The sequence below is a fragment of the Artibeus jamaicensis genome, unplaced genomic scaffold (assembly GCF_021234435.1).
Source record: "Artibeus jamaicensis isolate MK-2021 breed Jamaican fruit bat unplaced genomic scaffold, CSHL_Jam_final contig_332, whole genome shotgun sequence".
NCBI lineage: Eukaryota > Metazoa > Chordata > Mammalia > Chiroptera > Phyllostomidae > Artibeus > Artibeus jamaicensis.
The window spans coordinates 24,588,732-24,601,577 of record NW_026521788.1 but is presented as its reverse complement, the minus strand read 5'-3'; the positions used below and the strand labels follow the sequence as shown (position 1 = coordinate 24,601,577).

At 38.9% G+C, this 12,846-nt stretch overlaps 1 protein-coding gene across 2 annotated transcripts in view; it reads left to right on the top strand.

The window, feature by feature from the left end:
- The window catches only part of ECD (ecdysoneless cell cycle regulator), a 41,507-nt gene that overhangs the window by 18,360 nt on the left and 10,301 nt on the right, over nucleotides 1–12,846 (top strand). The window contains exons 10-14 of one of the 2 annotated variants that reach the window (XM_037130508.2): nucleotides 6,325–6,431; nucleotides 6,564–6,747; nucleotides 7,919–7,986; nucleotides 9,500–9,714; nucleotides 11,297–11,520. In XM_037130508.2, the coding sequence (XP_036986403.2) occupies nucleotides 6,325–6,431; nucleotides 6,564–6,747; nucleotides 7,919–7,986; nucleotides 9,500–9,714; nucleotides 11,297–11,518 (796 nt within the window). In that variant the 3' untranslated portion in view covers nucleotides 11,519–11,520. Of the gene's footprint in view, nucleotides 1–6,324; nucleotides 6,432–6,563; nucleotides 6,748–7,918; nucleotides 7,987–9,499; nucleotides 9,715–11,296; nucleotides 11,575–12,846 lie in introns of those variants that run through there. The other variant, XM_037130507.2, reaches the window with a different exon arrangement.

The following is a 12,846-nucleotide window of genomic DNA, read 5'->3' as shown; positions in this document are numbered from 1 at the left end:
GGTCGGGCCGAAGAATTTGTTGTTAGCGGACTTCCGAAAAGTTCAGTTTTCCATGTTCTGGTTGTGTTTTCTGATGCTAATATTTAGTTGTCCCTAAACTTGGTTGTGTGAGGAGGCAGGCACATCCACCTAAACCTCCATCTTGGCGGAAGTCTGAAATAAATCTTTAATCATGTCCCTCCCCTCCAAAAACTATGAGATTGTGATAGTGAAGAATTACATGTGATCTGAGTGTCCGTCAGTAGTAGATCTATGAATGGCAATGTGTTTATATGATGGACTAACCTCCAATCAGTTTTCTAGAGTTTAGTTAAATAGACATAAATCTAATTCAGAATTTCACCATCTTGGCACTATTTACATTTTGGACCAGATAATTCTTTGCTGTGGGTGACTTTCCTGTGCACTGTAGGGTGTTTAGCAGCATCCCTGGCCTCTGACCAGTAAATATCACTCAGACTCTCTCCATCTCCAGTTGTGATAGCTGAAAGTGTCGCCACACATTGTCAAATGTCCCCTGGGGGACAAAATTGTCCCCAGTTAAGAAACACATTTAAAGCCCTGGCTGGTGTAGCTCAGTAGATTGAGCTCCGGCCTGCGAACCACACGATTGTGGTTCAATTCCCAGTCAGGGCACATGTCTGGGTTGCAGGCCAGTTCCCTGCAGGCCAGTTCCCAGCAGGGGACGCAGGAAAGGCAACCACACATTGATGTTTCTCTCCCTCTCTCCTTCCCTTCCCCTCTAAAGATAAATAAATAAAATCTTTTAAAAAAATTAAATTAAAAAAAAAGAAACACATTTATATTCACTTATTCAACAAATATATTTGAATATTTCCCGTGCCATACCCTATACCAGACACTGGGGATCCAAGTGAACCCAAAGTTTCCCTGTCCTTATAGAGCTTATATACAAGTGTAGGAGAAAGACAGCAAACCACCATGTGATATTAGATGGTGATAAGTGCTTTGAAGAAAAGGCTGTATATGAGAAGAGAGAGGGAGGCTGCTATTTTAGCTAAGCTGGTCAGGGAGGCCTTTCTGATGAGAACAGACCTGAATGAAGTGAGGGAGTGAGGCAAATTGGTGTATGTGGGAATCATAACATTCCAGGTAAAGAGAACAAACAGCAAATACAACACAGAAACACACACATGCACACACACACACACACACAGTGGCCCAGAATCACACTTGTTAGAGCAGCAGTAGAACGGACCAGACCTGGGAATGGCGGTCGTTGCAGGGAACTTTAGCCTTATCTATCATTTTTTAAAAGTGCATGTACATGTTACTAGTTTAATATTTTATGTTAAATGTGTAAATGTAACCATACATTTAGACTAAAAGTAAATATAACAACATTGTAATTCTGGGTGGTAGAAATATGGACATTTGTTATATTATCCTTTGAATTAGTCTGTATTGTTTCCATCTCTTAAAACTAAAATTAAAAATAGCAAAAAAGTCAGCATTATCACCCACAAACTTCTTAGGCACGTCAGGCTCACTGCGCTCTCCTCCTGGTCCATCTGTTCAGCCTCGTCTCCATGCAGAAGCCGATCCCAGTGCCGCTCGCTCTCCGAACATGTTCCTCACTTCCCTGCCTCAGTACAAATGCTCCTTTTCCCTCTTGCCTAGTTTCTGTACCCTGTTCTACTTGTTAAAATCCTCCCCATTTTTAAGGCCTAACCCAACTACTTCCATTCTCTGTCTCACTTTTTTTTAACCTCTGTGTCTTCATCTCAGTGAGTATAATGACCTTCTTCTATGATGCTCTGTAGCCTTTAGTATTCTTGTATGACTTACAGTTTGTAATTTAGTATGATTATTTGTATATTTTTTCTTCCCTAGTAATAGTTACATAATAGGGAGTAGGGACAATATTTTTATCACCCATGTGATTTAGGGAGGTATGCGAATGTTTATCAAATGAATGCAAGTTCATTATATAACTTGATATGCTCTTTCCTAAATAGTACAGACAAGGTTCCAAATTTATATAAGTCACATCACCATCATAAAGTAACTTGCTCATAAAAATAATCTCTGTGCATATTTCCTTATCAGTTTGTAGTAGGAAGAGCACAAAATAGTACCAAAAGGCTTGACTTCAAGCCTTTGCTCTGTCCGGCTAAAAGACCTTGCAAAAGTTATGGAACTTCTCTGGGCTCTGGAGTTTTCATCTTTAAAACAGCATAGTATCACGGTTCGATTCCCACTCAGGGCACATGCCTGGGTTGCAGGCCAGTTCCCAGCAGGGGACTCATGAGAGGCAACCATACACTGATATTTCTCTCCCTCTCTCCTTCCCTTCCCCTCTGAAGATAAATAAAATCTTAAAAAAAAAAACCAGCATAGTAATTGGAGGACTAAGTAAGAAAATGCATGTAAAACACTATCTTAATATATAATACATGTTAGATTAGCTTTTGTTCATACGTCCCTCTGGGTTTTCTTTTCCTCGCATATCATATATATAAATTGAAGGAGTCCTTGTACTAGACCAGCCGCTTCATGGTCTTGCACGGAGCTGGCTGCAGAGCCACAGAGAGGGCGGGCAGGTGGTCTCTGAGCCTCCAGCCTTCATCCCAGTCAAAGCAGGTTGTTTCTTTCCATCAGTGTCACTGAGCTGTGCTTGCCAAATAAAATTCTGAGAATTTAAAAATTTAAAGTGTACATTTGGTGACTTTGGTGACATATAAATACTTTGTGAAAGGATTCCACCATCTAGTTAATTACCACATCCATCACCTTGCTTTATTTATTTATTTTCAGTGAGAAAATTTAAGTTGTGATATCTTAGCAGATTTCAGTTACTAATACAGTCTTATCAACTTTAGTCGTAATGTTTTACATTAGATCCTTAGCCTACAGTCATCTTACAGCTGAGAGAGTTTACCCTTCTTCCAACCACCTCCCATTTCTACCTCACCCCTCGGTCCCTGGCATCCCCTTTTTTCCTTTGTGTTTCCATGAGTTGGGCTTTTTGTTGTTAATTTCCACGTATAACTCACCCTGCAGTACTTGTCTTTCCCTGTCTGGCTAATTCCACTTAGCATAATGCCCTCAGAGTCCATCCATATTGTTGCTAATGGCAGGATTTCTGTTTCTCTCATGGCTGAGTGATACTCCATGTGTATCTACAGCATATCACATCTTCTTTATCCATTCATCTGTTGATAGACCCTGGGGCTGTTTCTACATCTTGCTATTTTGAATGATGCAGCAATGAATGTGGGAGTGCAGCTGTATCTCTAATCCCCTGTTTTCATTTCCTTTGGATAAATACCCAGAAGTGGAATCACTGGATCATATGGCAGCTCTGTTTTTCATTTTTGAGGGTCCTCCGTACTGTATTCTACAGTGGTTGCACCAATTTACATTTCTTCATGTAAAGCATGAGGCTTCTCTTTTCCCCACATCCTCCCAGACACTTGTTGCTTCTTATCTTTTTGATGATAGCCATTCTAATGGGATAATGATTTGCATTTCCCTGATGATTAGTGATATTGAGCATCTTTTTACATACCTGTTTGCCATGTGCATGTCTTTGGAAAAATACCTATTCAGTTCCTGTGCCCATTTTTTAATTTTTTAAATTAAATTTATTAGGGTGACACTGGTTAATAAATTCTATGGGTTTCAGGTGTACGATTCTGTAACACATGATCCGTATATTGTATTGTGTGTTCACCACCCCAAGTCAAGTCTTCTTGTATCACCATTTACCCACACTATATCTTCCATATCGTTTACCTCTTCCTACCCCCTTTCCCTCTGAAACTCTCCATACTATTATCTATGTCTACGAGGGTTTTTTTTGTTTTGGGGTTGGGGTTTTTTGTCTTTTTGGGTGTTTTGGGGGTTTTTTTGTTTTGTTTTGTTTTTTTCACTTAATCCCTTCAACTTTTCCACCTAGCCCTGCAGTTCCCCTCCCCTCTAACAGATGTCACTGAGTTCTCTATATGCCTATTTCTATTCTGTTTGTCAGTTTATTTTTTAGATTCCACATATAAGTGAAATCATATGGTACTCATATTTCTCTGACTGGCTTATTTCACTTAGCATAGTACTTACCAGGTCCATCCATGCTATAGCAAAAGGTAAGATTTCCTTACTTTTTATGGCTGAGTAGCATTCCATTGTGTAAATGTACCACAGCCTTTTTATCCACTTATCTGCTGATGGACACTTGGGCTGCTCCTGTATCTTGGCTATTGTAAATAATTCTGCAACGAACATAGGGGTGAATATATCCTTTTGAATTAGTGTTTTGGGGTTCTTCAGATAAATTCCCAGAAGTGGAATAACTGGGTCATAAGGCAGTTCCGTTTTTAATTTTTTGAGGCATCTCCATACTGTTTCCCACAGTGGCTGCACCAGTCTGCATTCCCACCAACAGTGCAGGGGGTGCCCCTTTCTCCACCTCCTCGACAACACTTGTTTGTTGATTTATTGATGATAGCCATTCTGACAAGTAGGAGGTAGTACCTTATTGTGGTTTTAATTTACATTCCTCCAATGATTAGTGATGCTGAACATCTTTTCATATGTCTGTTGGCCACCAATATGTCCTCTTTGGAGAAGTGTCTGTTCAGCTCCTTTGACCATTTTTTAATTGGATTGGTTATTGGATGTTGAGTTGTATAAGTTCTTTATAAATTTTGGATATGAAGCCTTATCAGATATATCATGGGTAAATTGGTTCTCACATTTAGTGGGTTGTCTTTTCGTTTTGCTGATGGTTTCCTTCGCTGTGCAAAAACTTTCCAGTTTGACATAGTCCCATTTATTTTTTCTTTTGTTTCCCTTGCCCAAGGAACTATATTGAAAATATATTGCTACAAGAAATGTCCGAGATTCTTCTAGGATTTTTATGCTTTCAAGTTTAACATTTAAGTCTTTAATCCATTTTGTCTTTATTTTTGTGCATAATGTGAGGAGGTGGCCTAGTTTAATTTTTTTTGCATGTATTTGTCAAGCATTCCCAATACCATTTATTGAAGAGACTGTCTTTTATGTTCTTGCCTCTTTTGTCAAATATTAATTGACCAGAAATGTCGGGTTTATTTCTGGGTTCTCTGTTTTGTTCTGTTGATGTGTATGTCTATTTTTATGCCAGTACCATGCTGTTTTGTAGTATAGTTTGATATCAGGGAGCATGATTTCTCCAGTTTTGTTCTTCTTTCTAAGATTGCTATGGCCATTTGGGCTCTTTTTTGGTTCCATATAAATTTTTGGAATATTTGTTCTAGTTCTTTGAAATATGCCGTTGGTATCTTGATAAGAATTGCGTTGAATCAATACACTACTTTGGGTAGTACAGATATTTCAATGATATTAATTCTTCCTATCCATGAATATCATATGTGCTTCTACTTTTTATATCTTCTTTAATTTCTTCAGTGTTATAATTTTCTGAATACAGGTGTTTTACATCCTTGATTAAATTCATTCCTAGGTTGTTTTTTTTTTTTTATTTTTGAAAATTTTATTTATTTATTTTTAGAGAGAGGAGAAGGGTGGGAGAAATAGGGAGAGGAACATCGATGTGCCAGAGATACTACATTGATTGGTTGCCTCTCACACGCCCCCAACTGGGGACCTGGCCCATGACCCAAGCATGTGCCCTGACTGGGAATTGAACTGGTGGCCTTTTGGTTCGCATGTCAGCACTCAGTCCACTGAGCCACACAACCAGGGCCTTAGGTATTTTTTCTGATGCAGTTGTAAATGGTATTGTTTTCTTAGTTTCCTGTTCTGATAGTTCATTACTGGTGTATAAAAATACAACATATTTCTAGATATTTATTTTGTGTCCTGCTACATTACTGAATTCATTTATCAGTTCTAGTAGTAGTTTGGTGTAATCTTTAGGGTTCCCTATTGGGTATCATATCATCTGCAAATCATTACAATTTTATTTCTTTCTTTCCACCTCTGCACACTCTTTAATTAGATTGTTTCCTTGTTGTTTTTGTTTTGGGACTTTGCTTTTTTGCTTTTGAGTTGTATGAAGTCTGTAAATATTTTGGATGCTAAGCCCTTATCAGGTACATGGTTGCATGAATTTTCTCCCACCTAGTAGGTTGCCTGTTGGTTTTGTTCATGATTTTCTGCTGTATGAAACAGTTGTTCTTTCAGCCCTTTTATAGAGTTCCTGGTAAATTTTATTCGTGAAAAAGGCATCCATATCCTAAAACAAATATTTTACAACCAAATCAGACTAGATAATTTCTTTCAACTTTAAAATACTATATTTTTGTGATTATTATTCTGAGTGTTCTTATTAAAAAATTCTTGTCTTTTATTTTTTTATAGCTCTCTTGCTATGAGCCCAGGTGAAGAAATCTTAACCTTATTACAGACATTACCATTTGATATTGAAGAGCTTAAGAAAGAAGAAGCTAATCTTCCCCCAGAAGATGGTAAGTGATAGACCAGGATAGTGCAGATGGGTTAGAAAAAATTAAAACTAAGTCTCATAGGAGCCTTCTCCAAGGGTGCCTTTCATGTGAATGTAGCATAGTGTGGCAGCACCGTGCTTTCTCCTTTTTCAGACGACCACTGGTTAGATCTCTCACCAGACCAGCTGGACCAACTACTACAGGAAGCTGCAGGCAAAAAAGAACCAGAGCCCCCCATTTCCAAGAAGGAGGAGAACTACGACTTAACACAAGTCTCAAAGAGCATGAAAGCTTTCATATCCAAAGTCTCAACCCACAAAGGAGCAGAGCTGCCTCGGTAATTTGTGCTAAACGATAACTATCTATCATGGTATCCTACCCATGGCCTGCGGGCTCCAGGCAGCCCAGGATGGCTACAAATATGGCCCAACACAAAATCATAAATTTACTTAAAACCCTTTTTTTTTTTGCTCATCAGTTTTTGTTAGTGTTTGTGTATTTAATGTGTGGCCCAAGACAACTCTTCTTCTTCCAGGGTGGCCCCAATGCCAAAAGGTTGGATACCCCCGAATAGTTATAACCGAGATGTTGAAGTCATCCATCATTGCCAGTTCCACACATTTTTGTTTTAAGTAAATGATTTGTACTGCTTTGTTATTCTGCTTTGTTTCCCTGTTTTGGTACCTAGTACCATGATAACTTACTTATATGGAGTCAGGTTTCTAGTAGCCTTACCCTTTGCAACCCTTAAGCCAACCACTCAGCAGGTCTAAAAGCCACCATCTCAGAGCTGCCAGGGCAACCACGCGCTGCTTTCGGCATTTACTCAGAGCCTTGTGGGCTCCTAACATCCAGCGCTCAACAAGCTCAGACTTCTGGTCTCCTACTTGCAAGAATATTGGAAGCTTCAAACTCAGAAGGGTGGGATAAAAGGGTTCATCAGAGGAAGAAATAATAGAAGAAATGGGAAGTTACATTTGGCAAATAATGGGGGCAAAGGTAGATGAAATTGTTAATTGCACGGCAAATATATCTTTATTAGTGTTGATGCTCTGGAGCTTATGAGATGCTTAAAATTTATGTCCAGTATTGTTCTTAATAATTTTTATTTTATTTTTAAAGGTTTTATTTATTTATCTTTAGAGAGAGCAGAAGGGAGGGTGAGAGAGAGGGAGAGAAACATCAATATGTGTTGGGGGCCTCTCTCGGGCCCCCAACTGGGGACCTGGCCCACAACCCAGGCATGCACCCTGACTGTGAATTGAACCAGCCACCATTTGGTTTGCAGGCCAGCATTCAGTCCACTGAGCCACACCAGCCAGGGCAATACTTTTAAATGTTTGGCTTTTAGAGAGAAATACCTTTTTTTTTTTTTTGCTAATGTTAGATATTTCTTATGGGAAGTGAAGTGAGGGTAGCTCTAGTGGTTCCTCAGAATGTCATTACTTTAGAAAAAGTTTCAAAGATTTACGTTCAGGATAAATTGTTTTTTTTCTTTAATCTTGCAGAGAACCTTCTGAGGCTCCAATCACTTTTGATGCAGATTCTTTTCTTAATTATTTTGATAAGATTTTAGGTAAGTTATAGTGTGATGTTTATTTTCATTTTGAAACTGTTAAGTAGTATGGGTAGGGCAGTGGAGCATTGGATCTCTCCGAAGACAGAGTGCTTTCTCTTCACAAGTTTGCGTTGCTTTCAGTCATGAATCCCTGCTGTCTTGAATTGTTTTGCAGAGGATGCTTAGCTCAGTGCTTAACAGAGAAGTTGCTCATATTTGTTGAATGAGTGAATGCTGTGTGTTTAGATAGAGTTACCTTGGCTCTTGTATTATGTTACTTTTCTCTTTTATACTTACTGAACTTACATGCTAATAATGAGACATATAGCCCAATAAAAGAAATCAACAAAGGATATAAAAAGGCAAATATAGAAGAAATATAGTCAATAAATATTTGAAAATAGTTAACTATTTCCAGGAAGCAAGTAAATACATAGTAAAAATAATTACTTTTTTGCCCTTTCATATTGGCAAAAACTTAAAAGACTGACGCTAACCAGTTTTCTCCAGGGCTGGAGGAACGAGCACCCTTCACTCTGTGGGGTAGAAGTGCACGTCCTCTTTCCCCAGAGCCGCTTGGTGCTCTGGAGTGTTTATAGCCTTTGACTTAGCGATTTCAAACTAGGAATTTACTCTATGAAAAGGGTACATGTGCTACTATGGTGATTGCAGCGTTGTCGTAGCAAAAAAAAAAAGGGATATCCTAAATGTCTATTAAGAGGGACATGCTTAAATAAATCATAGTGTGGTTGGGCCTTGAGCAACACGCAGCACGGGACTCAACTGTGCAAGTCCACTGACGTGTAAATGCTATGAATGTATTTTCCTTACAATTTCCTTAATAACATTTGCTTTTCTCAGAATACAGTATATAATATGTATACAAAACATGTGCTAACCAACGTTTATCAGTAAGGCTTCTGGTCAACAGCAGGCTATTAGTGAAGTTTGGGGGGAGTCAAAAGTTATATGCATTTTTCAAGGGTCAGCTGTGTATCCATATCATAAAATACTTAGTAAAGAATGAGATTCATCCATATGTTTTGACAGACTAGGACCTCCGAAACATACAAATAAGTGGAAAAGCAAATCATCGTTCAGTGTGTATATTTGTAGGAAAAATACAACCATCTTTATATATGTATGTACAGACCTGCATAAAAGTCTGGATAACCACCCACCTATTGAAAGATGCCTAACTCTGGGAAGAGAGTAAAAAGTGAGACAGTAATTCTGCATGGCTTGCATGTTTACATCAAAATGTATTCATGCATTATGTAGTTTTTTTAATTTTTAAGTAAAAAATTTTAATTAATTGAAATCACTTTTTTTTTTTAAGGCTGAATCTTTCAGGTCAGCCTGTGTACTTTTCTGCAAATATATGCCAACAGTACCATTTTCTGGAAGTGATTTTTGTGAAGGAGTTTGCCTATGTATATTGGTTCTTTTCTGCAAATAATATTCTGAGCCTTTTGAGATGTAGAATCAGAAATTTTTTTTACCAAGTGGCTTTTTCTGTGCTGGGGTGTAGGGCCAAGGCCTCCTGAATCAGACTCGGATGACCTCGATGAGGACGAATTTGAATGCTTAGACAGTGATGAGGAGTTGGATTTTGAAACACGGGAGCCCAGGGAAGAAGCATCTGTAAAAGGAGCACTTAATGATCTCAAGTCATACATGGCCCAGATGGACCAGGAATTGGCCCACACCAGCATTGGCAAAAGTTTCACCACCCGGAAGCAAATGGTATACATGTGTTTAACTTCTTTCCCTTTCTGAGTCTGTTACAAAGAGTAGCTACAACCATATTTTATCTTAATAGGGTTTTTGGTTTGTGATAATATTTTTCTGATAAATTTGATTTTTTGATTTGAAGTAAATAAGAACACTAATTTTTCCTAACTCTGGAAAGATGAGGGATTATTAACTTTATTTTTCTAAACATAAGCTTAATTATATTACTTATTCTGTGTTATCTCTCAGGATTTAAAGTCATGTGATATGTTGAAATTAGTATGTGGGTTGCCCTGGCTGGTACAGCTCAGTGGATTGAGTGCTGGCCTGTGAAACAAAGAGTCACCGGTTCAATTCCCAGTCAGGGCACTTGCCTCGGTTGCAGGCCAGGTCCCCATTAGAGGGTGCGTGAGAGGAAAATCACACAATGATACTTCTCTCCCTCTCTTTATCCCTCCCTTCCCCTCTCTAAAAGTAAAATAAAATCTTTTTAAAAATTACTTTGTGGTTAAATACTATTATTAACCAATTAATTATCTAACACGAGAAATGGCCTTAAATATCCAAATATTTTTAAAGTATTAATAGTGATTGAATTGTATGTTTCCCTAATTTAGAGCCAAATTTAGAATTCATCTTCTACTAATGTCTTAAACTTAGTTTTTGTACCAGCACTGTCTAACCCTAGACAAAGAAATTAGGGAACTAGAGTGAACCCTGGAATTTCAAGGATCGGGGTTGGAAGTCTGTCTCTGCTGTTCACTGTGACTGTGTCCACTGACCAGTAACCTCACGTCATAGAATTAACATGAGAACCAAATGAAACAACAGTGAGACCCGCAGTGGGCCCTTAGTTTTGGTCATCTAAACCACATTTAAAACTATAGTCACTTCCAGTATTGCCCAAATCTAATAGAAACTATACATTACATTAACTAAAGCAGTATTTCTGAACTTTCCATGTGAATTTGAGCCACCTAATATTAAAATACAGATCCTGGTTAAGTGTGTCTGGGCTGTGCCTGAGGTTTGTGTTGCTAACGGCTCCTAAGCGATGCACATTGGAGTAGTGAAGCTGTAAAGGTTTATGGATCAAGTGGCATCTTGCATATTTTTTCCCAACCTGTCAAATCAGGCTCCAATAATGATTCAGAGTCTTTGTGGTTCAACTCCAAAAAGCATCAGGTTTTTACTTTTAAGTTTTTTCATTGGGAGCAGGGGGTGAAGAAAATCTAGTTTCTTTCACTTAGAAAAAAATATTTTAATGTTCCCTTTTTATGCTTTTTTAAAAAACTCTTAGGCATGCTATAAATATACCTCCTCAACCTTGGTTATCTCCCTTGGGCTATCTCAAAATAGGGAAGAAATTTGTTCAGTTTGTAGATGCTTTTCTTAGAAGTGTCTTACAACCTTCGGCACCAATTTTGAATACGTGTTTTAAATGACATGGTTTATTAGACTTCATTTTTACTTTCTATCAAGAATAATAATTTGGAATTCAGTTTTACATTGTTGCTTAGTTAGCTTTGAATTGTAACTACCATCAGTTCAATGGCATATCATCCCATGATTTCCTTTTCCCTCCGTGTATAAGGAATCTACCAGGAAGAATTCAGATGAGGAAGACAGTGGTGCAGGAGGATCTGTTTTGACACCAGTGGATGTGGACCTGAACCTGGTTTCAAATATATTGGAATCATACAGTTCCCAGGCTGGACTGGCAGGACCTGCTTCCAACCTCCTACAGAGCATGGGCGTGCGTCTGCCCGACGACAACACCAACCGCAGACCCGAGAGTGAGCCAGCGGGAGACTAAAGGCAAGCCTCACCTCTCTTTCTCTCTTAAATAAATGTTGAATCTGAGTGTGTTCATTTCTAGCTTACAGTGCTCTTTTAGTAGAAATGTTTCTTTATTACAGTTTTCACAGATTGCCCCTCAAGTGTTGCCCTCTCTGCAGGGGTCTCTGTGATCTCCGAGGGGTGCACACGGGCACTGAAGTCAGCAGAGAGAATCAAGCCCCTGAGAGGAGATTTACGTGCTCCTCGTTTACAGTGTTGTTTAGTTTTATTGAAGATTAAATGTTGGGTAGAGAAAGGAAGGTAGTCAAAAATAAGAAATGAGTTACTTTTTTATTCCAGGTACCAGGAATGACCTTGAGCCCAGCTTACTCTGGTGACAAATATATTTATTTTAATGTTTTACCTGCTTTTACTATTCTACTTCATAGGCCAGCGGGTTCTTTTTATCCTTAGCTCCTTCATAATGAATTGCCACATAAACATTCACCAGCCGGGTGAACCCTGGACCAAAGTTTCTTTTATGTATCTGTCATTTTCAGTATCCCAACCTTGTCCTCTTTTGCCTCAGCTTTCAGATACCCTTGGAGTTCTAAAGCAAAGCTCTCTTCCCACTCAGTGCCGGGAAGCAAAGTTTGATGTTGCAGCTTCCCCCAATAGCCACTCTCGTCTATTCTTTTCCCAAACAACACATTAATCCAAAAGCAAACAGTTAACCCAGGGTAAATTTGAGAAACGTCACACACTCCCCTTTCTGTCCTGTATTTTCAGACGGGGGATGTGTACACTTGTGCTCACAAACACACCCACACAGAGCTGGGAAAGGCTGGGATAAGGCAGTACACATGGACCCTGAACTGTTTTCTTCTAACTGCAAGATATGGGGAAATCTCAGGGCTTCTCTTTCTAGAGTGCCTTTCCCTTCAACATGCTGGGTTCAGCTCAGGTCAGGGCAAGCTGCCAATCTCGGCAATCAAGTCCCATCACATTTTATCCCTCAACATGTCCTGATGAATGAATGCACCTGGACTTCCCAAAGCAGTGACGGTTTGCTGGCAAGAGTGAGAACAATGGCCTTTTCATTTCAAAAGGGAATTCAGTGCTTCAGCTTTTCTAGTTCTGGAATCTCTTTTGCTTAGTCCTGTGGAACTCTGACGTATTCATAATCATAGGATCTTTGGCACTTACATATTTAACAAGTCAGTGTCTAAAATCATGGGAAGATATAGCTCTTTCCCCAGCCACACATTCCTCTCAAGCTGGCCTCCCTGCAAGGGTATTCATTCTCTGCCATTGCTTCGGTTCTTCGAGACTTGGAATCTGGACTTTAACATTTGTCACATGAAA